The following is a 25,543-nucleotide window of genomic DNA, read 5'->3' as shown; positions in this document are numbered from 1 at the left end:
TATCGGCCTTCTGGATAATTATGGACATGATGACCTCTGGAGGTCACCTACCGACATCAACCACATTGTGATTCTGTTTTCCAGTTTTGACTCACTTATCTGAAAATACACGCAGCAATATTAAAAATACTACGCTGTTTGTATGTGTTTGGATCCTCAATTTATTTCATCATAACATGTTTGTTTGTGCAGACAAGCTTAAATGTCAACAACTTGAAATCATAGGTAGTTGAGGCTGGAAGGCACTTACGGAGATGAACTCTTCCTGCCCCTTGTTCAAAGCAAGATCAGGTAGAGCAGCTTGCTTTAGGTGTTCAGTCAGATTTTGAATGTCCACAGCCTCTCTGAGTGGCTGTTACAGTGTTTGACCAACGTCAATGAGGGGAAAGGAAAAAAACCCCAAACTTACTTTCATATTTTGAAAGTGCAGTTTCCCATATTTCAGATTGTGCCTGCTGCCTCTTGACCTTGACACAGGATCAATCTGAATGTGATTATCTGGTGGTGATATGTTTCAGTTTGCACTGTTTGAAGTGATCTTCTAAGAAGTGTATTTGCAACTTCATTAGGGAAGCAATTAAAAATTGTGGGGTCTTACAACAGGGGAAATCTAATAATCTGTTCAGACATCAGGAAAATATGTTCAAGTCTGATGAACACTTTATTTGCTCTCTTGTTTTGATATCTCGATGTTTTGTAGCCACCCAGCATTTCTATCATTATCTCTGATTAGCATGTGAAAAAGATGCAAAAACCACTGTATAGATAGGATCTCTGTAGTAGTAAGCAGAATGATATTTTGATAGTTTTGAAGCTCAGCAGACTTCTCCATTTCAAAGTGGGAGCATAGAGTGAAGTTTTACAGTCAAATGTTACTCCTGGAGAATGCTACCCTGCCAGGCTTCCTCTTCTTTTTACACAGACAGAAGATCCATCATGATTTCACATGCTATTAATAGCTGGGACACAGGTAAGCTGAAAAGCAGTACAGGTTTCTAAGCCACGTGTCTAAAACGTGGTGTGAAGGACAGTCAGTGGCCTGTCAGCTCATGCAGCATAAATCCTGTGTGCCAGCAACAGCAGTACTGGCTGCAGCATTTCAGTAGCTTTAGCAAAACCAGAAAGGATGAAAATTGATTTCAGAGGGAATAGATTAAAATCTAAAATCAGCATTACTACTTTTTTCCCCCCCAAGATTAAATTAAAAGTGAAAAAAGATTGTTTGGAGCGCATCTTAACATGCAAAATATGAAGAACTCTTCCACAAGATATAAATAACTTAAGAATTTATGTTCTGACGCAGACGGAGTTACAAAATATTTAATACTGAAGAATTTCAGATGGTAGGCAGCTATATGTTGCTGCTTTCTTTGGAGGATAATATTTTGTCTTGATAGAAATTTTATTCACAAATCTTCAATAATAAAGTAAAAATGCCTAATGTATTAGGACAGAATAGCTACGTTGATTTGATTCATGAACAGTTCTAGAATGTAAGAGACAGAATTAGATGTTAGTTTTAGCCCTTGATAAATGTATTGCACCTTTGTGAGTTAAGTGCATTTGAAATGAATGCATTTAAATTATTGGCACCTTTTTTTTGTTGGTGTTGGCATAACAAAACAAAGATGTTGTAGAACTCATTTTATTTGATTTCTGCCCATTGAACTGAGTTGTGAGCATACTCCGACAAAGACAAACTACATTCTTTTATCAAATTCCTTAGGTAGGTATGCAGAACAATGTCTTAGTTCATTATACATCTGATGGTACTCTGTCTTCTCTTGAGATTAAATGTGTCATTTGTGATCATTTCTTTCTTATCACAAAAACTGCTGCAGCTGAGGCATTTTCAAACCTCTTGTGTTTTAGTGGTGTCAGATATGACTTATCTGATGTGATAGAAAAGCTAATGCAAATTTGTTCACTGAACTCTGACAATTTTCATTACATCTCAAAAAAACCCCTGACAGAAGTAAATACCACAGCATGTGATTTTAGCAGACTTCATAACATTTTTGTGGGAGCGTGCGTTCCATTTAACCTGGGAATGCCCTTTCAACTTAAAATCTGTTAAGTATTCATTGTGAACAGCATCTGATATGGTGGGAATAACCACTGGAGTTTGTATTGTCTCAAAGTTTAGAAATGTTATAAGTGATGTTGCTTGTTCAGTATTTTCTGTTTCAATATCCAGTCCTACATGTCTGTGTTCACTTTGAATTCAAATATAGAAAAAAAAGATGGGTCTACATGGTTGAGAAATGAAAATACATTTAGTTTTTCTACATTCTCAAGATAGGGTAAAATCCATTTTGATACTGACTCAAGACTGGATTTATATCGATTTATACTGAATTTACTTAGATTTCTTATTTCTCCTGTGTTTATTACATACATATTTTTCCTTGGCTTTGGAGTTCCTGTTTGCTCCAGAGTTTTTGTGCTGAGTAAAAATTAAGAGCCATATTTGGTGTTCTGGTATCTTTGCTGTAATTTGCTCATCACGAAAGGATAGCAAGGACAGGAGTAGAAATTTTCAGGTGCTGAACATCTGACATACATGTGCATGCATGTTAGAGTACAATAGTGACTTCAACAAGAAGAAAAATGGTTTTGATTGTCTGTTAAATCTGCCTCCAAATGGATGTTTTACAGGCCTCATTGATGGTTATGCAGATGAGAAAGCATTTCTGGAAAAACAACTCCAGGAAAAAATAGATGTAATTGACCATCTAGAGCAAGAGCTGCTGCGTACAGGTAACAAATTGCAGGAGTTAGAGGCTGAACAGCAGCAGGTCCAGGAAGAGAAGGAATTACTCTCAAGACAGAAGGACGCCATGAGAGCAGAGGCGGGGCCAGTAGAACAGCGTATGTATTCATCACAGTCTTTCTCTGAGATTTGCTTATATTTCCCAATAAAATAATAAGTAGTCTTGGCAAAGGCTTCTCCCCATTGCCTTTGTTATCATTAATAAAAATGTGATAGGGCTGCCTGTGATAATTTCACACCTGTTGCCTAATGTTAGCATGATAACTTTTCTTGATTTTTTAAACAAGAAATGACTGAATTTTTAGAAGTGTTGAGAAATTACAGTTGTTCTTTAAGCCAGACAAAGGTTTATCTCCAAAAATCTGCTTTTATTTAGATCACCACTGGAGATGGAATAGCAACAGTGGATAAAAATGCTGTCTAAATACTTTCCAAAAAGACTTAAAGACAGACTAGGAAGCATCCTACCAGAACATAATTGCACTACATGTGATGGCTGTATTTATTTTAGTCATGGAAGATAAACTTTTCTAATAAATTCCTCTTTCAGGGAAGAATAGCACAACAGTTGCATGATAAGGAAAGCCTTTTATCGACCAGTAATGAAAACTTTCAGCTCTAATGGTGAAAATTTCAGATATATACCATGTCAATATAATCTAACTAACTGCTTACTCAAAGCATTTACCCTCATGAAGTAAATGTGTCTTTTACTTCTTCCTTAAACTAATAACTGAAATTAATATTTCATGTCTGAGAGGGGAAGAAGATTAGAACACTAGTGTTTTAAGAAGTACTGATCTTTCAAGGATTGCAGTGCTTACATTGTAAATAGCAGGTTGAAGTTATAATTTTATTTCGTTTTTAGAAGTTTATTCTAATTTATAATGTTGCCATTTTTATAGATTGCACATCTTGTGTATCTGCGGTTTACTGCAATTTTCTGTAACAACAGAAATTTAAGATCTACCTGCTGCTTCCTACTCTGTAATAAAGAAGATCCATGTCTATGATTCCACTTTAGTTATTTTTTTGTATAGTTTAGGCTTCTAAATATATTAAAGTTATTTTCATGTTTAAGAGCTGTAAGGATAAATAATTCTATAAATATGCCTAGCTACTTATATCATGCATACCAGAATAACTTGTCACATTCCCTAAGTTATCTCAACAACTTTGTCATTAAGTGCCACATCTCTGTTTGGCTTCATTTTCTCTTACATTGTTGCACCACAAGAAAACTAGAGCTGGCATGTGAATTACTTTGCTTCTTTTTTTTGTTTTCTCTCTCTCTATTCTCCTAGGCCTAGTAGATGCTGCAATCGATGCAGCTTCCCAAGCAGGTGTGTTTGTATGTTGCATGGCCAATCTGTAACTGGGTGGAAGACTTACACGTACTGACATTGTTAATCAGGATTATTGGGCTTTTGGCTTACTGACGTTACTTGTAATTCTTACTGGCCTGCAGCTTTGATGTTGTACTTGATACTGAGTTCTACATTTTGCTAACAACATTTCTGATCATTTCTAAACATAATAAGCAAATTCATCAATAACCATCATCTTATTCACCTATGAATTACAGTTACTTAGATGGTATTTGAGAGATATTTTCGTAGTCTTTTATTTCTTTTTATTTCCAAATACAGCTGAGTCGTTCACTGTGATAATTAAACATCTTATTATATCGCTATATAATGGTTACCTAGAAATGAGAATTGGTTACATACGATGTAAGATGATGGTGCCTGAAAGATCTTTCTTCTTTAGTGAAAGTAAATTTTATTGTTTCTGTCTAAATATCAGTCCTGTTTTTAAGATTCTCCAAAAGTAAGTGCACTTTGGCGTTTGGGTTTTACCTCAAGGTGTTCGTACGGTTGTTTAATAGGCACTTCAGTGGGCTGTGGCTTAAGAGTCTTAGAGTGGTTTGGGGCTTTCCTGTATATGTGCTTGCTGGCTTTTTCATGATGACTCAAAATTGGGCAGTCATGCAGTCACTGATTTTGCAAGCTCCAGTTGCAGGTCAGTAATTTTCCTCTCTGTCTGCCCAGCAACCTTGCTAAGTCCTTCAGTATTTCCCTCAGATTATTTATATGTATCGCATTCAATAATGAGGTCTGGGAATGGATTGATTTTACTGGCAATCCGGATGAGAAGAGGGTTGGGTTTTCTGTGCATCACTGTTAACTCCTGTGCTGACTCTAGCTGTGGTTTGACCCCATGCATTTTCTTTTCTTTTCACTTGTACAAAGGCCTTTTAATTGATATGAAACTTAAACAGGGAAGTGATCTGATACAACTTCAGTAACAGTCTTTCGAAGACTACCTAAAGGATAGTAATTTTATTACAAATTTGCTTCAGTCGCTATCATGATTGTTTCTCAGAAGAAAATATATTTTCAAAAAAAAAGAAAAATAGTTAAAACCCAAGCCAGTTCACATCCTTCTGCAGATTACAGCATGGATACCTTGGGGAGTGGTTATGCTTCATAACATTGCTTACTATTCATATCTAAAAGTAGTGATGCTTTTATTATACTCAGAATTACTGGAGGAAACAGAAAAGCTAATGAAGGAAAAAATTGAAGTACAACGTCAGGCTGAAAAAGAGTATGATGACCTTCAGAAGCAAGTTAAAGTCTTGGAAATAGACTTGGAAGAACAGGTCAATCGTTTCATAGAGCTAGAACAAGAGAAAAATGCAGAATTAATGGACTTAAGGCAGCAAAACCAGGCCTTGGAGAAGCAACTGGAGAAAACAAGAAAATTTCTTGATGTAAGTATAGTAAAAGGCAGATATTGTGAAGGTGGTGAGCACTGCTAATGACATTTGGTTCAGGGAGAAATGCTATTTTTTTTTCAGATTTTCAATAGACACAGGCAGATGATGGCAAACACAGGCAGTGTTGTAGGTTCCAGCCCAAGACTTCATTAACATTTTAAAAGTTGAAAATTATTTGGGAGTACTTGCTTAGGTCAGCCCTGTATTTCAAGCAATTTATAGTTCTTTTTTTTTCTGATGGCTTTTCATAAGATTAACCCAGAGTTAATTTCCATTTTGAATTTCTGTTTATTCTTTATTCTACATTTATCAAAGACAAACAGTAGGGAAGAAACCGTGAAATATTTGCTTACTGTCATTTGTGTGGTGTACCTGGAACAGAAGAAACAAACCTGTCATTTTTGTGAAATATTACTTGGCATGTCTCTGCTGTGCTAATTTTTTGGTTAAAAATATGAAATTTATTGCCTCAAATGATAAAGATGTTAATGGTATCTGGAATAAGTTCTGCTAGCTTATAAGTACTGACATTACTGTTATCAGCCTCTTACTAATGCAAGTTAGAAGTGATGACACTTAACTTAGATAGTTTTTAAATCTCATGGTGTATCCACATATCTTAACTTTCAGGAGCAAGCAATTGACCGAGAGCATGAGAGAGATGTATTCCAGCAAGAGATACAGAAGCTGGAACAACAGCTTAAGATTCCACAGAGGAGTCAGCCTGTCAATGAACATCAAACCAGAGAGGTAACACATTTTATTACTGGTACTCAGTGAATATGGATGACAAGTTGGCAGCTGTTAAGACATTATAATGAAGGTATTTTGTGATGTACCTACTCTACATCCATTTGCAAGCCAGAAAAGTAAATGCCTTGAGATTGATGGTGTTGCAGGAAAGTGATGGAACTGGGTTTTGGGGGTTTTTCTAGGCTGTTTGGTTTTAGTAGCAGACATACAGAAACTTCTTGACTTTCAATAAGGCTCTTTATTATAACTTAAAAAATCTACTGTTCTCAAAAGTTTGTGGAAACATTCAAGGCTATTCTAGCAATTTTATGTTCTTGTGTTCTTTGACAACAATGTTCTTTACATTACATTTTTATGTTGGTTTTTGACGTCCTGTTTATAGCACAGGTGCGCCACTGGGGGAATTGAGTTGCTGAGGTTTAACACCTGTGATGTAGCACTCTGTGTGTGCACCTGAACCTCCCCAGTGAAAGTCTGTTGGCACTGAAACAAATGTAGTGACTAATGTAGTAGAACTACAGCTCAAGGGAATCACAGAAAACTTCTAGAATCAGCAAAATCGAGAAGTGGCAGCAGTGCAAATGCTATCTATTATAATGCTTTTGCAGATTTTGTATGATGAACTTAGTCAATTAAATTACTTAGTCAGTTGAATGACTTTAGTCAATTCAATTATGTTTTATTTCTTGTGGGTTTTCTTGTGTGCTCCTTTTTGATCAAGGCTGATACTTTTGCATGATTTTCTTGCTTGATTTTCAGTTTTAAAATGCCCTCTATTACGTTAGACCATCATTTTGAAATCAAAGGTCTTACTGGAGTAGTTCAGTTGCTGTCATTCAATTCTTAAATATTAGCAATATTTAGTGTTCTGTATTATATGAAATAATGGAAGGTGTCCCTGCCTGTGGCAGATGTGTTGGAACTAGGTGACCTTTAAGATCCCTTCCAACCAAAGCCATTTTATGATTCTAGGATATATTTTTGGACAGAAAGTGAGATATGTGAGATGAGCATGTCGAAGTACTTATTTATTTGGAATTTGCAGGTTTAGAACTGTGATTCATTGGGTTTCTAAATATATTTTAGTACAAAGGTTTGTATGAAATATGATGTTGTTCAGTAAGTACTATGGGATATGGTTGTCATCAGCCTCTGTGAATAATGAATCATCTGGAATTAGCTGGGTATGTGTTAAACAAGACATGCAGAGCAATTCTGCATCTATTTCCTTCTGTTGCCAAGAGTGTGCACATTCCTCTCCTGCTGACATTTTACACAGATGGAGGTGGCTCTAGCACAATTTCCCTGAATTAAGGATGTTAATTTTCAGTTCATTTTGCTATGTGTCTGTTAATTATTTGTGGCATGGATAGCATATGAATTCCCGGTTAAAATTCTCACATTAAAAAAAAAAAATCTCCCAAGAAAAGTTCAAATTTGATAGCCTAATAAAAATCATCTTATTTGTTCAATCATGCTGATTTATAGGTACATATACACACATGTGTACACTCTTAAGCTGGCAGATATGCTACAATGGAAATATAAAGCATGCTGTAAAATTAAAGATTTAACTGTGATTAAATTTTGTGATTTGTACTTGCTATTTTTAAATTAGAATTTTTTAGGTAGAAAGACAGTAAGATAACGTCTTCAAGCACCACAGATGTAGGAGCTGGTTTAGATATAGGTGATGTTAAATGTGATATGCTGGAAATTATAGGCAGGATTTTCAATAATGCATTAGATTGACATTTATTTTATCAAATGCGGTACATATTCTTCCTGTATAGCATATTTTGATGTCACAGTGTTCCTTGAAATTTTTTGTAAATATACATATTTTCATTATTTATTATGCTTTTGAGAGAGCTGTTCTATTTTTCATAGTTGCACATTTTAAAAAATCCTCTTCGGCTTTGAGGGAATGCCGTGAGCATTTTCAGTTAATAACTAAATTTGTTTCTTACCGTTGTTTCAGCTTTGTCATCTTATTCCAGGGAGGGTTCTCATAGAGCCTGCTCTAGACTTGATTTTTATTTTTTCATTTCTCTCTCAGGACTTTTTTGAGGTCACTTCAGACTGTGATGTTACTCATGGATGGATAACGTCAATAATACCATCCTGTCAGCTTTATGTTCTGATCCTCTTCTCTCCTGTCTCTTGAAATGCTTTGACTCTTCTACCTTTTGGCTACATCGTAACTTCCTAATTGTAAATACTGAAATTAGTTTCTTGAATGGGACAAAGATTACTTTCCCTATCTCTTGCTCAGTTACTTAGGTCTTATCTCTGTACATCATACTGTGGATTTGTAATGCATCTTTCTTGTCTGTAATATCAATTAATAATTTCTGAAATACAGCTAGAAATAGATAGATAATACTATCTCTGCTACTTTAGTTAATCTTTTAATATGTTGTTTCTGAGATACATACAACCGACCTACTGAGATTCAGAATGCTTGATTTGTATATTCTGTCCCCCATAGAAAGTCAATTTATTATGTCCATGACATCTATTTGGTCCCATTTAAGGAACACAGCAAGAAAACAAAGCTTCCTGTCTTTGTGATTTAAGAATAGCTATTCCCTTCAATATTAAAGATCCAGTGAGTTTTAGCATATTTAGTATATCACTAATCAGCTCCTTCTTTTGAATAACTTTGTCACAGATTTTTTTAGAGCTCTGATTTTCCTCTGAGGCAAACAGCATCTCGACCATAGGATCAAGACATTCCATCTATAGGTGCTAAAGGCATCATTTCAGTGGGCTGCATAGGGATGCTGTGCTGCTTGCTTATAACTGACTACAGAGTCTGAAGGCTTCAGAAGGACTAGATCAGATCTAGGGAGTAGGCGGTGTGGCACAGAACATACCACTTCTGAAATAATGTAGTTTGTATTTGTTGCATGTGGTACCACAGTATTCTGACTATACGTTCTGTTTCACCTGAAGAGTAGGAGTTTCGTTATAGGAGAAAAAGAGGAATATTTCGTTCTGTCAAAAATGCATGGTGTTGCTATTGATAGCAAACCCTTCCAGTGTTAAGTACAATATAATAATCTTGCCGTATTGTCATCAGGTTGAACAGTTAACAAACCATCTCAAAGAAAAAACAGACAAATGCAGTGAGCTTTTGCTCTCTAAGGAGCAGCTTCAGAGGGATATACAAGAACGGAATGAAGAAATTGAGAAGCTAGAATGCAGGATAAGAGAACTGGAACAAGCCTTAATCATCAGTGCAGACCACTTGCAAAAGGTATTGCTTGGTTGAAATTTATCAAGGATTTGCTGCTTTCTTATTTTCTTGAGACCAGAATAGTGTATTTTTCCTATGTGGTAACTGTTAGTATTATTTCTATTTATAGGTGGAGGAAAGGAAACAGTTTGGCACCATCATAGTAAAGGGAGAGTTACCTCTTGAAGTACAACTGCAAGCTGAACGAGAAGCTGTGGACAGAAAGGAAAAGGAGGTAAAATGCCTGTGAAAATTTCCATCTTTCCACTTCTATTTTGGTTTGTCAGATTTTGCTTTTTGTTGAGCTTAGTGATCTATATAGGTGATTTTTTTACAGTTAGAGAGACAGCAGTACAAATCCCTTTGAAATTCTCTCGTGATCCATGATAGTTATTGTTCTTGCTAATATTTATGACTTGCAAGAGAGTTTCTGAAATTAAAATTCAGCCCAATTAAGAAAACTGATTTTTTTTTAGTGGTTTTTAAAATTCCATTCACTTTAAGGACTCAGAACATCACCAAGTACACATTCTTTTGTTTTTGCATAGCAAACCAGTTTACTTTGGATATTGTACTTGAAATTTATAGCATTTAATTTTTGGTATGTCTTCCTACTCCTTTTCCTGATCCTTTTGTTGGAAACATAGGTCACGAACCTTGAGGAACAATTGGAGCAGTTTCGAGAGGAGCTAGAAAATAAAAATGAAGAAGTTCAGCAATTGCACATGCAGCTAGAAATTCAGCGAAAGGAGTCCACTACACACTTGCAGGAACTTGAACAAGAGAACAAACTATTTAAGGTAACTGTGTAACAGAGAAGCCTAAAGATTTAGTCTCCTTCCTCCACAGAAATAAGTTCTTTCAAAGTGCCAGGAAACCAAATTCTTTCTCAAGCATTCCACCATTCAACATGCCAAAATATTAAAAAGCTCATATGATTACTTGTCATTCCATGAAATTTGTGTTATTTTAATTCCTACACTTGAAATACTCGTACAAGAATATACAGAAAATGCTGTGTATGACTGTAACATGTTTTGGGGTTTTTTTTGGCAGGATGAAATGGAAATACTTGGACTAGCGATCCAGAAATCTGAAGATGCTGCCATAAAGGACCATCATTTAGTGGCTGGGAGGCTCGCTCACATCATGCAAGAAAAGGATCTGGAAATATATCATCTTCATGAGCAAATAGCAAAACTGCAGCAGCAACTTGAAGTCACAACTGACAACAAGGTACATACTTCTGAAATCTTTTTCAGTCCTCCTTTCTGCTGCTAGGTTGAAGAAAAAAAGACCTCCGTCCCTCGCCAGTTGCATTATCTTCTATTGCTGCCTTAATTTAAAAATGCAAATGCTTCAGTTTCAAGCCATGCTTTAAACCTAATCTCTTTTTTCTTTTTGTTTATGATAGATGCTTTTTGCTTGCTTTTCTTTTTAATTATTCCCCCTTACTTCTGCTTGAGTTTTTGTCTTAAATACTTCTTCATTCCTTTTTCTTCTGATACTTCTGAGCATTTAATAATATTTAGGTAGCTGAATTCAGTCTTCTCTCACAGGACTTACATTCAATGTTGCGCTCCAGTGACATCTGCTGGATCATATTAGATTTTAATGCAGTTTTTTTAGCAGTTAAACTTCTGAGCTCCGTGAGCTTGTGTGAATGCTTTGTTCTCATACCAGTGTTGGCAGGATCTTTCGTCCAATTTCAAGCATGGAGGTGCAAACAAAATGCTGTGTTTTATTAGAAGGAGAGAGGAAGAAAGAAAGAAGCAAATTGATCTTTTATTTACTGAGTTTTAACACCTGTAGCTTTCTGTTATTTTTCAGTTATGTGTTTTTTTGTTCATCTTCTTTGGCTTGCTTTCATTTTATACAGATAAAACAGACTGACTTTTTCAGTGGCTGAATTATGCAGTCTGACTATTTTAAATGTCATTTATTAGTCATAAGCTTTCACTCAAAAGCAAGTTAAGAACAGGATTTCTGTTATCCCTTGGTAATTGACTGAACATTTAGGCTAACATTCTACTAGGACATACGGAAGAATCCACTGAAATAGGGCTCTGACTGAGCTGGATAATTGCAATGAGTCTTTATGTTCAAAATTCAGTTACAGTGAAACTCAGTGAATAATGGCAAAACTTTGAATTGGACTAAGGAAACTGGATTTAGGAAATATCATACTTCAAGAATTGAGAGCAGGTCTGCTCTATACAATGATCCCAGTAACAGAGTTACAGTTCTTGCCCTGAGAAAAAGACCTGGGATTTAGTTATAATTCATTTTAATGAATTGGTTTTCTCCTGTTACATGAAGCTTAATTTTCTTAATTTCATCCTCTGACTTGGATTTATTTTCCAGGACATTAAGTAATTACTCTGCTTGGTTATGAGAGCATTATTAAATATTAATAGCTTTTTCTTAGGTAATCCCTTTTCTAAGTTCTTTAGACATCTTCGTCCCACTAAGTGCTTTTCTTTTAATTACTGTATTTGCATTCTGTGGGCCTTTACTCCTTTATATTATGAAGAACAGAAACTGTGTAGCTGAGTTGATAGCAATCACCAGGATCACTGTGCTTTCTTCTGCCTGTGGCAGTGGGGTTGAAGCTATATGATCTTTAACATCCCTTCCAACCAAAACCATTTTATGATTTCATGACTTGTTCAGATTTTATTTAGAGTTTTTGCCCTTCCTCTAGTCCATGGATTTTTAAAATTAAGTTCTTGGTTGGCAAACCAGCCTTTCTAATTTATATGGTCACATTTATTTTTGTTCATATTATACTTATTACAAAGTCACCTTAATATTCTACTTAACTAACTAAGCACAGTGAAGCATTAAGTGACAAAGGAAAAAAAATGGCTATTTGAGTAATGAATTTAGTCATCTTTCGTCTTTTCTGGATGTTTTTTCATATTCGAACAGGCTCTGTTAGAGTTCTTACCTATTTCAGATACCATAACTGATTTTATCTTAGATAGTTTTCTGAATATTTTTGACATATTTTCTTCTGCCTTCTGCATTTCCACTGTAGAAGCACTGTTCTCTTCAGATCTCCAAACATCCACTTAAAGAAAGAAAAAAAATCCATTTTGTTTCATAGCCTTACTACTTATAGTCATCTGTCTTTATTTTGTCTTCATAGACAAATTTTTTGTCACACTTCTACATTCAAATGAAATTTGCTTCCACTGCAATTTAAGAAGACTGTTTTTTGAACGAATTTTATTTCTTTTGCTGAGATTTTTTTTTAATTAAATTTAGAGTTCATCAACACCACTCATTCCATTTTTTGTTTCTACTCATTTATTAAAGGCCAATATAAGATGTATTTTCTGCATCATAAAGTCATCACTTTCATATTTGATCAGTTACATAATTTCATAAAATTTCTTGGAATTTTGATCCCCTTACACAGCCTCTAATTTAAAGTGTCTTTAGAAGTATTCTACGAAGGTATTAGTCTTACTTTCTTAAGGTTTTCATGAGTCTCATTTTTGTTTGGATAGTCATATGCATTATAAAATAAATACTTCTATACCTTTATCTCTTTTTGCTTTGATTTAAACTATGGCACAAAGAAATGATTATGCTCTGGGTCTGTGTGTACTGTTTGCCCTACGTGTTTGTGTGCACGTCTGCATACATGTATGCGCGCACACACAAACACAAACATGTATTTAGGATTGTGACAGAAAATGTCACAGTCAGCTGATAGGTGTTTTCTGTAGTCTCAGATTAAAAAGCACTTTACGTTGGTATCTTTCAACACAATTAGCAAAAGGTCTGTTCGTATTTAAAGTACATATTCATCTAAATTGGGTGTGTCTTATATAAGTAAGTATCGTGAGCGCTTAAAATTCAGGTGCTCCCTAGCTCTGTGAATGCTTTCACTTCATCTGATCCTTTAATACCTATTTTTCTGTTCTTTAAGGTCATGGCCTACTTTCTCAGTCCTTTTTGAAGATGTCTCAATTCTCATTAAAGCTTTAGAAGAGACATCACATTAAGAAATTCATTGAGAAGTTTCTTTCGTGAGATCTTTCAATGTTTGATTAAACTGTTTCTGTGAAGTCCAGGACAAACATCATCTGGGTGTTTTTGTTCGGCTTTTTTTCCTCAGGTTATTGAAGAGCAAAATGAGCACATACGGGAGCTTGAAGCCCAGGTAGAATGTCTGAAAAGCGATCAGGAACGCGTGAAGAAAAAAAACGATGAGGAAGTAGAGCAGTTGAATGATGTCATTGATAAGCTTCAGCAGGAGCTGGCAATTATTGGACAAAAGATACCAACAGACGTTGCTGGTTTTCAAGAAGATGCTGACAGTCCAAAACACATACTTGAAGCAGTTCTGGCAGAAAAGGAAGCTTTGGAAAAGCAAGTAGAAAACCTAAATGCAGAGGCGTCTCAAGCGAAGAATGAGCTTGAGGAAACAAAGTTAAAAATGAGCCAGTTAAAACAAGAAATAAGTATGTTAAGAAAAGAGCATGAAAGGATAACAGAGAAATATAACTGTGCACTGGTCCAAGGTGGTAAGTCAAAACCAGAAGATGGGAGCAATGGAAAAACTGAACAAATGGAAGGAGGCTTATATCAGGAGAGAGACTTGCCAGATCAGTCCCAGCTTAGAACTTCAGATGAGAATGCAGGAGTCACAATTAGCAAGATGGAGATACAACTGCATCAACTTCAGGCATGCATTAAACAAAAAGATTCAGAACTGTGCCAGTGCTACAATGAAATAAAAGACATGAAGGAGCAAAGCAAAGCTGAAAAGGAAACACTTAAAGAGAGGATATTAGAACTGGAAAAGACACTAATGGAGAATGTTGCAGCTGCTCTTGTGAGTCAGGTTCAGCTAAATGCAGTTCAAGAGCAGAGAAGATTCATGCAGGAAATTCAGGAAGCTTCAAAGAGTGTGGATGAAGCAAGCAAGAATGCCCAAACAGTGGGTTTGAGTGATAGAACTGAAAATGAGGCAGAATCAAAATTATCACTCTTAACACAGAGGCTTAGTGAGATGGAAGACCAACTGGCCATGGTAAACCGTAGCTTGGAGCTAGAAAAAGAAAATGTAAAAGTTGCACAAAAGGAAGCTACAGTGAAAGAAAAGAGGTTCTTAGAGCTTCAGCAATTGCTAGAAGATGTTAAAGAGAAACATAAAGGAGAGATTCAGAAATATATTAAGCTAGAAGAAATGCAGACATATCAGGTAAATAGATGTCATTTCCTTTTGTCCTGTTATCACTAAAACTGTTATTTTATGTAAAGTATAATGAGTGAAATGGTTATTAATGAGAATACTATAGGAATATTCTGCTTTATGTAGCGCTTTCATTTCTATATTATTCCTACAATTAAAAATAAGAGAACAATGTTATTTTAGGGGAACCCCACTATCAGTGTCCATTATGCATTAAAAATACCTTTTCATGATTGAAAGGTGGTTTTGAATTTTGGACGTATAATTTCTTATTCTCAATTTGACTTGACATAGAACGGAATGTAGTACACTTTCTCAGGGTGTGGAGGTGGAGACATAAAAGTTAAAATGATAAAAACTGTCTAAGAGGGTTCAGAATGAGAAGGGAAGTGATACTAATTTGTCTATCCAGGTGTTTTTGGAATGGAGTTTGTTTAGTTATATATGTTTTGATCTTGATTTATGTCTTCTTGTTTTCCCATCTCAATTCCAAAGATACTTCCCTTCAGTAGCTTTTCATTTGTCCAGATTTCCATGCACCAGTGGTTTATTGCCTCTCAGTTTAGAAACATGAGTCAAAATTGACTATTGTTTGATAATCCAAAAATGGGCTTGATGTCTCTGAATGTGAGCATTTTGGCAATCACGAAACCCAGTGCTGGACAAGAAAAGGTTCTAAGATCTTTCATCCGAATACAAATTTAATGAATGTCATAAGGGTCTTGTAAGTTAAATAGTATTACCAGACCTCATTTCTCTGTTGACCTTCCTCCCTGTGCTTTCTGTGTGATATATCCAATTTATGCTTGCAGTTCAGTAACCTGTAAGATAGTCTTTCCTCCCATGGTCTTAGTCTTATTTTTTTCCAAAGCTGTATTAACCCAAATAACCTTTGCCCTTTGGTCTTTTCACTTTGTAAGGTGGTGTGAAAGTGATCAGTGCTGTTCAACTTGGTTCTTTATCATTTTCCATTTTTCGTGTTGCCATATAGGTAGAAGCACAGCTCATGGAAAGTCAAAAAGAAAAGGTGCTTATTACTGAACTTGAACAAGTGAAAGAAGAGGCAGCTGCTGCTAAGGAAGAGCTGAGCAGTTACAGAGAAAAGGCAGAAAAACTTCAGCAAGAACTAGCAGTAAGAACCAGAGTGTTCCATATTGTATTTAAATCAAATAAATGTACAGGACTTACTGTTCAAATATGCATGCTGTAGTTTGGGATTTTTTAATCTTTTACTGAGAATGTCACCAAGAAAAACAGCCACTCAGTAACCACTGTGAGTGGAACAGAGCTGATGCCCTAGATCAAATACTCACTCGTTGCCAAAGTACTTAGTTTTACTACAGTCCGACAGTGGATCTAGAGCTGTATTTCTTAGGAGATAATATTTGCTGCCATGTGTCATAACTGCTTTAAAATAGAGCTAAACTGACCTGTAATGGTTTAGAGGGTTGCTTGAATTTTAGCTGTTTTAAGTATTTGAAGGGATTGCAGTTGAGATTCTCTGTCTTTACAGGTAAAAGAGGCAAGTCTGATACATCTTCAGGAAGACCTGTGCAAAGTCAAAGAGAACCTGGTTCAAGCAGAAGAGAGGCTTGCAAGTTACCTGAGAAAGGACAAAGAAGTGGTGAAAACTGAAAGCAAGAAGGATGCAGAAATATCGTGTGATTTGTCAGCCAGCGAGTCTACTCTAACTGGAAACAGCTCCTCAACGCAAACAGACAAGACTCTGGAAATCTCACCGGTCCTTGTTAAAAATGCAGAAATTCAAACTGATTTGCAAAATGGATGTTCTTCAGAAGAGATTGCAGAGATTGTGAGAGAATTTACTGAAAAAATTGACCAAATGCAGGAACTACACGCTGCTGAAATCATGGACATGGAGACAAGGCATATCTCTGAATCTGAAGCATTAAAGAGAGAGAAATTTGTTGCAGTACAAGTATTGACTGAAGAATGTAATACTTTAAAGGAAGTCATAGAAACTCTAAAAGCCAAAGAAGTATGTATTTTATTTCAGGATTACTGAAATAATTGGGTTCAAGCTTTTGCTCTTGCTACAGAAATTCCCATTTAAAATCTGTAAAGTGTGAACCACTACATGCTCAGTAAAAAGCTTTTAAGTGTTCTAATGTTTCCATGGCCCTGAGAGAGACTGTGAACCCCTTTCTCAGCATCTCTGTTTGTGCGTATGCTCAAGTGTCAGGTGTTTCCTTGTGCTTCTGCCTTGAACCTGCCCTGTTCTGTGAAATGTAGGTCACCCTGTGCAATGCCATCTCTCTCATATTCAGTTTTATTACTTTGATTGCAGGGGAAATGGAACAAAGAGGTTCCCATTACTTCCTGCTCCTTAAAAGTTTCTCCTTTATTGAGAGTGGGTGAGGGGTTTAAGACTTGATTTTTTTCTTTTCTAAATACAGAGCATCCCAGTTTCTGGATTAGCACGTTCTCCGCCACATCAAGCTAGAGATGGAGGTTCTAGTGGTAAGAAATTAGTTTTTACAGATTTCAAACAGCATTATAAATTAAATCTGCTTTTTTGATACTAAATTTACTGTGAAAAAGTTAGTATTCTAAGAAAGAAAAACAGCTACTGCCCAGATTGAAGCAGAAGGCTGTTGTACCAGCAAAAGGTTGTGGACACACCACATCTATTAATTTGGTACAAAAGGAAAATGTCTGGAGCAGAGATGGGTTTTAGTTGAGGCATCAGATGCTAATTATTTTCCTTTCCATTGGAGTTTCTATATCCTTCTTATCTATTAAATTATCTTTTCAGCATAGCTTTGTCATTTCCTGATGGTATTTAAAGCTGCAGCTCCCTAGCAGTGGGAGATGCTGACAGGTATTGCCTTCTCCAAGTGTAATAAAATTATTAGAGTAATCCTTTTTATAGGCAAGGCCAAGCAGATTAAGAGTGGGTCATTTGGCAGAAGTGTTTATGCAAGTAGTTGTTTGTGTCGTAAAACTAAAGTAGGATTTTTAAGTTCGGTTGTGGTTTTATTTTTTAGTTTTGTTTTGCTGTTACTTCTTTGAAACTTAAAAACAAAAACTGTAAAACAAGTGGTCTCCAGGCTTAGAATGAACCCTTAGTGACATGCAACTACCTGTTGAAACAACAGATAAAAAATACTTTTTTGATGCCTGTTCTTCAAAGCTTCGCAGTAATCCAGCTTTCATGTTTTTCTCTCCTTTTATTTTAGACTCCAGTTCAGACTGGAGTCAAGGAATGTATCTTGCTCAGACCCAGGGATCCGACACTGTATCTGAAGGAATAGATGAAGGTGAAACTTCAGCAGATTTACTTCCAAAAAAAATTAAGGTAAAATAGACTCAGTTTTTTTTTTTTTTTAAGGAACACGAGTGATACTTTTGAAAGTTGAGATTAGCTTCTGCTTGATCATTGATAACGGAGACATTTAGATAAGCTTTAATGTTGACTATTTTAATACATTTTCTAACAGTGATGTGCATTTTTGCATTTTAGATTAGGCTAAACATGAGTTTTATATCTGTAGGCTTATTCTCAGTTACGATTATAAGAAATAAAACTACTGTTATAATTCATAGCAATTTTGTTGTATTAACAATAATATCATGATTATATATCACACCATTTTATAGATTCTATTTTTATAGCTATGTTATGAAAGCAAATGTGTTTATTATAAACAGTAAGGGTATCATGCTTTAATTACATTTCTTAAAAAGTATTTTGTGACAAAGCCCTAGCTTCATGGTAATTTCAAAAAGTGAATGGCAAAGCTCACCCGGAAACTTCCCAGGACTGTTTTTAAAATGTCGTTTCCATTAGTAGCTATTTTAAAAATAAAAAAAAAAATTATTTGACAGATGTACAATGGAAAATTTTACTTGAAACTGAGGAAAAATACAACTGTTTAATAAGTGTCTGTCTGATACATATAAAGGACTGGCTGACACTTCTGTCCTTGATAAGAGGAAACATAGTGTCCTTACGCTGTTCAAATTAGAAGTACCAGTTTTTTACATATGAAATAATATTGCAATTATTATTGTTGTTATTATTCTATGTTGTTATTGCTGGCATTGCTGATTTTTTATTTTTTTTCTATTGTAGGGTTTGCTGAGAGCTGTCCATCATGAAGGCATACAAGTGCTGTCTCTCACTGAATTTCCATATAGTGAAAAAGATCTGTCACCTCATAAGCACGAGCCAGAATCCTGGCTAGAAGAAAGAAAAGCTTTCCTAAGCACCATCTCATCTTTGAAAGACCTAATAGCAAAAATGCAAGTTCACAGAGAAGCTGAGGTATAAATAATATAGTAAGATTCTATCTTAATAAAATATAATTTATTATATCCTTCTGAGGCACATTTACTGTTCAGGTTTAAATGATAAAATATTCAGTTACAAGACAAAATATTTTTTTAAAGTGCCATATAACTCCATATTGCACTTCGTGGTATTGCAGTTTATATTTGTTCTTCTGTGCATTGATAACTTTTGATTATAGGTCCAACTTTTAGGAAGAATTCTCTTTTTAATCATGTTCCAGTAGCAATTTAAATAGAATTTTTAGTGTCCTTATTTATTGGCTTATTAATCAGTAATCTTTTAAAACTTTGGCTTGTTAAATTACCCCAGTTAGACTCTTGCATATATGCAGGTAGTTTCTATTACTTCAGCATTTCCTTTAGCATGCAAAGAGGGCAGATGAACGTCGTGTCATTTAAAATTAAATCTTTTTCATACACAGTATCTGCACACTACCACATAGCTCTGTGAGAGCCTAGGGAGAGACATGTAATACAGGAAAAATTGAAAGAATAGTGTTATGTAATAACCTCAGTAGTAACTACACTGGGCTAAGTTTTCAGTTACAAAAAGCTGAATTGCCTCTATCTAAAACAAAGCTAAAAGTTCAGCATTTGAGAATGCAGAAAATTTTGTAACGTGTGCAGTAAATGCATCCATTTGGATGGATGAAATTTACGCAATTATTAAGAGAAGCTAAATATTCCACTGAAAACACACACACACTACATAGAATTATAATGATGTAATCTTTCAATTTGGCTCTTTAAATTGTTTTCGTACCACTGCAGATCTGTGCAAGTACTGAATCTTCTGAAGGTGTCTCAGACTGGCGAGGAGAACTTCTGCATGCCATTCAACAGCTTTTTGTGAGGGAACAAAATGTTCTCCTTGCTGCATTTCAAACTGAACTTGGAGAAATGGGCGCAAGAGGTGCAGGGGTGTTGATGACTCAGTTAGAGCACAGACTACAAGAGCAGGTAATATAAACCATAATGCAGTCAGAGTGTTCGTCTACTTTAGATTTTAATTTAACATTTATAATTCCGTTATAAATACATGTATTAATAGTAGTTTTGACAGTCTAAGGATGAAAATGAAGTCAGACTTGCAGAAAGAACTAATGTCTTTTAAAAGAAAAATTATGTGGCATGGGAAAGAAACTTTTGGGTGCACAAGTTATAGAATATATACAGCCTTCAGAGGTCAATTTGAATGAAACACAGTTGTCCTGAATTTGATGTCATTAAGTTAATTAGAATTACGTTACACTGTCTAAGAAAAAAGGTAGCTTGTTTATACAAAATGATTTGCAAGAAGAGAAAGTGATAAGGCTGCAATGGGACGGAGAAAAGAAGTCCGTTATCTCCTCTGGAACATAGAAGGGTTAGTGAGAAAATTGCAGTTTGCCAGAAAAGTGATAGCTCTTTTCAGTCTGTAATTTTGATGCCTAGTAGAGAAATAAAAAAATAACAAGCACTTCTTGCAAATATTGCATTACGGACTTCATTGAAAATGTTTTGAATATATATGCACTATAAATAAATGTGATATCAACACCATAGATACTCTCATTAAATGAGGAGTTTTATTTTGAAATGTTTCTAATGCTAACAGGCTGCTCACCAGAGAGCATCAATGGACTGTCTTCAGAATGCAGACAGAAGAAGTTTGCTGATGGAGATTCAAGTATTACGTGCTCAGATGAACAGTAAGAAAAGTAACCCCAAGAGAGAGCAAGAGAGTGATTCAAAAAGCCAAGGTGACTTCTGTGGTAATACATGTCTGTTTCCAAATGCTTTCAAGTTAGTGCAAATAATGTTGTAAGTGACAAAATGGTGACTTTCTTTGGTCTCTGATTTTGATATGCATGCTCTGAACATGCATACTTTTCATCTTCTTCCATCTTATTGGACTACTTCTGCAAAAATTAAGTTATAATAGGTATCAAACTTACACAAAGTTATGTTCGATTGCTATAAATCCAGCTTGAATTTTAAGGATGTTTTCCATGTATATGCTTCACTGTTCAGGTTCAGCAGCTTTGAAATTATCTAACTTAGATAGTCACTCATAATGCAGAAACTAAGAAGCAATTAGAATGAAGAACAAAAGGTTCAGAGAACAGGTATACTTCAAAATTAAGTAAAGCTCACTGTCAGTGTTTAGTTACAAATATTAGGTCACAAGTATGCATATGTAATATAACTAACTTAAATTATGTTAGCCATTATCCAAATAATACATATTGATATAATTGTGCACATCTTATAGCCTTTAAGAAATAAAGAAGTTGAAGTGATTTCCTGAAAGTACGAAAGGTATTTGAGTATAGAAGTCATGGGTTTGCTTTTATTGCGCTACTGAAAGAATATATTATTTTAAAATATTGCTCTTAATAATAGCCTTGTGATCATGCCAGCTGGCTAGGAGAAGCTTTACCCAAACACAGTATGTTTTTATGAAGTAATTTCCATATTAATGGTGGTCTCTTTAGAAATGCTGGAGTATAATATGCAGCAGAAGCAGTTGCAGATTCTGGAGATGCAAGTGGAGCTCCGGAGTATGAAGGACCGAGCAGCAGAGCTTCAGGAGCAGCTGAATTCAGAGAGGATGATGGGCACAGAGCTGAGGAATGAACTTGCACAAGCCAAACTAGAGCTTGAAGCAACCCTTAAAGCACAGCACAAGCACTTCAAGGAGCTAGAAACCATCAGGTGTGGCTTTCAGTGCCAAGCTGTCTGTGTTGACTGTGAAGATTATCTTTCCTAATCTAAAGTCATTATACTGATTTTACTAAGGGACTTGATCTCATAGTATAATTGCTTCTCAGTATTTCTGTAAAACCTACCTGACAAAAATAGACTTTTTATATTTGACAAAAATGATATTTCAATTCATAATCTGATTTAATACTGTATTAATTATCAAGTTCCTTTTTAAACTTCATCACTTTAGACTACTATATACAAGTTAATAAATAAGCCATATTTATCAAAGGTTTTTAATCTTCATGAACAAGGAGAAAAAAATTGCAAAGTTAAGATGGCTATGCAAGTATTTCCATATGAAATACTCTCAAATGTTGCTTTGGCATGGGTGATAGCAGAAGCCACAGATTTGGCACTTAGGAAAGCCATTATTATTTATGCCTGAACCATAGGGATGCACCCATGAACAGTATCTTAATGTTCATCTCAGAGATAACAAATCAAGCTGGAGTTTAAATCGGGTTTACTTTGCAGATTACTTTATACCCTTTGCAGACCATCAGAGGCAAGTTTCTTTTGCAAACAAAGTTTGCAAGGGTTTTTTTTGCAAAAAAAGAAGAAAATTCGGGTCATAGATTTTTTTCCTTTTCTCCCAATATATTTTTTTCCCTTGAGAAACATGGCAGCAAGATGCACTGCTGTGGCATTCTTTAAGATTTTGGCCCGTGACTGGATTAGGTTGAACACCAACTGCTGCTGAGCTCCCACAAGTGGCAGCTACAAAGGTAGCAGGATGGAAACATTCTTTCTAGTTCTGGAACTATGCAACTCTTTTGGGTTTGAGTTAGTCTTGTCTTTCTAAATAGGTTTTTCACTGTTGCTCTACTAGACTAGCAGTGTTTTCAGTGCACAGGATGGAATAAATGCCAAGTGACTGACTCTATCATGATAGGATTAGAGCCATTGCCTAATGTGAAGTTTGCCCATTTCTCTTTTAGGACTGAAGTTAAAGAAAAAGCAGCTGAGCTAGATATTCTTAAGGATACAATGGCCGATGAACAGAAAAAGTCAAGAGAGCTACAGTGGGCTTTGGAAAAAGAAAAAGCTAAAATGGAACGCAGTGAGGAAAGAGGAAGAGAAGAGCTTGAGGTATTCCATAATCCCAAGTGGCCTGGGACATCAAGGGGCATGAAAATATTTTGGTTAACATCTCAGCTTACATTTTTGTCCAATGCATGCTTCATGTTCTGTCTTCAACTGTAGTTTTATATCATTAGAGCTGAAGAAAAATGTGTAGAAGCTGTTTGGCAAAGTATGAAAAAGGCCTGATGCACATTCCATTTAAATCAGTAGGAATTTTACTGTGCTTTTCAGGCCCGAGATTAAAAGATTCTCTAATGGCTCTCAGTTACTCGAGGGGACAGGACACTGCTGATGTGGCTACACCCAGCCCCCATCACAGCCTAACTCATAAAATACAGATTTAAGGAAACGTGTTGTTTGTCACCATTTAAAAAGTCTGCAGTTTCACCTCATGAAAATCAAACTAGGGAGTTTACTTTAGGAGAAAATGCTTCATTACTATCTTCCTTGGTACCTCTGCAGTATTTGCTGTAGTGAAGGGGAGAGCAGGTATCCTGGTACAAGACAAAAGACAAGAAAGCAATAACTTCAACAGCATAGATCTATTTACATCTTGAAATCCAAAGCTGAAAAATCATTTTAACAGTTTTAGAAAGTAAAAGCAGCTGGCTGTCTTCAGCTTCAGAACTACAGTTGTTTGTATCTCATTATAAAGTATATGTTTAAAAGATTCTTTTATGAAATAATCTGATTTTAGAATAAAAACACCCGTAATGTATTTTAGTATTAGATTTAACTGCAGCATTCAGAGTATTGTTGTATTACTTACAAAGAGCAAAACCAGTTAAAAGCAGCATGTGTAGGGGTAGCATATTTGCAATTTGCAGAAGATTGTGGAAATTATGTACAAATAGCTTTGATCAATTCTTACGTTTTCTTTTGAAAGGACTTAAAATTTTCTCTTGAAGATCAAAAACAAAAGAACTTAGAGTTAAGTAAACTTCTGGAGCAAGAGAAGCAGCTGTCAAGTGATCTGCAACAGAAAATTGATTCCCAAGAAGCACTCAGTGCTGCCCAGCTGTCACGTGAGCGAGGCCGTAATTCTGAGTTGCAGGTGCTTCTTGAATCAGAGAAGGTTCGAGCTCTCGAAATAAGCAGTGCCCTAGAAAGGGAAAAAGAGCTATGTGCTCAGCTTCAAAGTGCTGAAGATAAGGGGCAAGCTGGAACACCTAATCCATCTGAGGAATTGCTTAAAGAGCTACAGAAGCAAATGGATGAAAAGCATGACCGTATAGTGGAGTTAGTAGGTGAGATGGAGAAGTATAAACTGGAATCTGTGCAAGTGAGACAGCAAATGGAAAAAGAAAGGCAGATCCAGAGGCAAGCATTGCAAGCAGAACAAGATGCTAACATAACAGTACAGAAGAAACTCCATGAACTGGAGTCCAAAGTAGAAGACCTTCAGTGGCAACTTGGAGAAAAGAAGCAAGAAGTTCATAAATTAGGGAATGAAACAAAGAAATTGCAGGAGATAATCCAAGATCTGCAGAAAAAAGAGCAGGAAGATGAAGGAAGAAAGGAAGCCGAAAGGACACCAAGCCACAACCCAAATGAGGTACAGTAGGACTGAAAGTAATGTGTAATATTGAAATATGCAATTTAGCTTTAATTCTTTTGCTCCATCACTGTGCCTTGACTCAATCTATAAAATAACCTGCAGATTACAGAACATGGGCACCAGAGAATGGAAAAGGGAAAGCATTCCAGTTTGCTTCCTAAAACTATTCACATGCTTCCTCCTGAGGGTGAAGTTACAGCAGTATATAAGGAGGAGCAGGAGAAATGCATCTGGCTGTATACACACACTATATGTCTCAGTACAGGAGAACATTCCTTGCAACCTGTTGCAGGAATGAGCTGCTCTTACTCAGGAATGCCCCAGGTCACTGCCCTTAATCTTTAGTTCATAAACTGCAAGGGGTCTTTGAAACATTAGAAGTGATCTTCCAACAGCTTCAGTAAATAAATGAGTAAGCAATCAAACAAGCATGAATATGTTAGCAAACAAAATAGAAGAAAGAAAGGTAAAAAATCAATTTAAGAATTATCTTAATTTTTAGATGAATTGAAGTTCTAACTCTGTTGCCTGTAAGTTTTTTCACTGTCACAATAGGTCAGGGAAGTTTTAAAGTTATTTTTAAATTACTTTTAGAACATTTTTTGAAACTTGCCTGTAAAAGTTAAGTGTTGCTAGGTGAGTGATTTGTGGATAGTTGTAGAAAAGATTGATGGGAGACTTGCTTGTTTCTTTACTGACCATGTTTTTGCCCATCCTGACATCGTTCTTTTTACCAGTTGTTTGTATGTGGAGCCAGGAAGGAAATTTTTCTTTTCGTCTAATTTGGCTAGTGGTTTTTATCTTCTCATCCATTCAAAACTTCCCACAGCCAGAGGCAGGTTGTTGAGTGTATTGATAACTGTGTCAGCAGCAGCCTTTCTGCTGTGCTCGGTTTGTGCGCCTTGTTCTTCTGCACAGAGGGAACTGCCAGCACTGTCACCAGCAAAGTCTTCCCTTGGATCACGTTAGCAGCACCTCTTGGGTTTTTTTCCTTTCCTCATCAGCAGATGATCTGATCTACTTTCCAGGATCTGCATGGAATTTCAAATAACTAATCTTCTGCTGTTTCCTGTGACATT

At 35.8% G+C, this 25,543-nt stretch overlaps 1 protein-coding gene across 5 annotated transcripts in view; it reads left to right on the top strand.

Moving 5' to 3' along the window:
- The window catches only part of AKAP9 (A-kinase anchoring protein 9), a 106,324-nt gene that overhangs the window by 72,500 nt on the left and 8,281 nt on the right, over positions 1-25,543 (top strand). For 4 of the 5 annotated variants that reach the window (XM_040077411.2, XM_040077336.2, XM_040077256.2 and 1 more), the window contains 19 exons: positions 2,659-2,871; positions 4,078-4,116; positions 5,317-5,549; positions 6,186-6,305; positions 9,394-9,570; positions 9,680-9,784; positions 10,197-10,349; positions 10,606-10,785; positions 13,679-14,767; positions 15,750-15,890; positions 16,272-16,757; positions 17,176-17,239; positions 17,959-18,077; positions 18,855-19,046; positions 19,844-20,032; positions 20,670-20,814; positions 21,550-21,769; positions 22,762-22,912; positions 23,793-24,461. In XM_040077411.2, the coding sequence (XP_039933345.1) occupies positions 2,659-2,871; positions 4,078-4,116; positions 5,317-5,549; positions 6,186-6,305; positions 9,394-9,570; positions 9,680-9,784; positions 10,197-10,349; positions 10,606-10,785; positions 13,679-14,767; positions 15,750-15,890; positions 16,272-16,757; positions 17,176-17,239; positions 17,959-18,077; positions 18,855-19,046; positions 19,844-20,032; positions 20,670-20,814; positions 21,550-21,769; positions 22,762-22,912; positions 23,793-24,461 (4,685 nt within the window). The remainder of the gene's footprint in view (positions 1-2,658; positions 2,872-4,077; positions 4,117-5,316; positions 5,550-6,185; positions 6,306-9,393; positions 9,571-9,679; positions 9,785-10,196; positions 10,350-10,605; positions 10,786-13,678; positions 14,768-15,749; positions 15,891-16,271; positions 16,758-17,175; positions 17,240-17,958; positions 18,078-18,854; positions 19,047-19,843; positions 20,033-20,669; positions 20,815-21,549; positions 21,770-22,761; positions 22,913-23,792; positions 24,462-25,543) is intronic. The other variant, XM_040077166.2, reaches the window with a different exon arrangement.

This window comes from Hirundo rustica, chromosome 1, assembly GCF_015227805.2.
Source record: "Hirundo rustica isolate bHirRus1 chromosome 1, bHirRus1.pri.v3, whole genome shotgun sequence".
NCBI classification, from domain to species: Eukaryota; Metazoa; Chordata; class Aves; order Passeriformes; family Hirundinidae; genus Hirundo; species Hirundo rustica.
The sequence above is the reverse complement of the archived record's forward strand: the minus strand, read 5'-3'. Positions and strand labels throughout refer to the sequence as shown.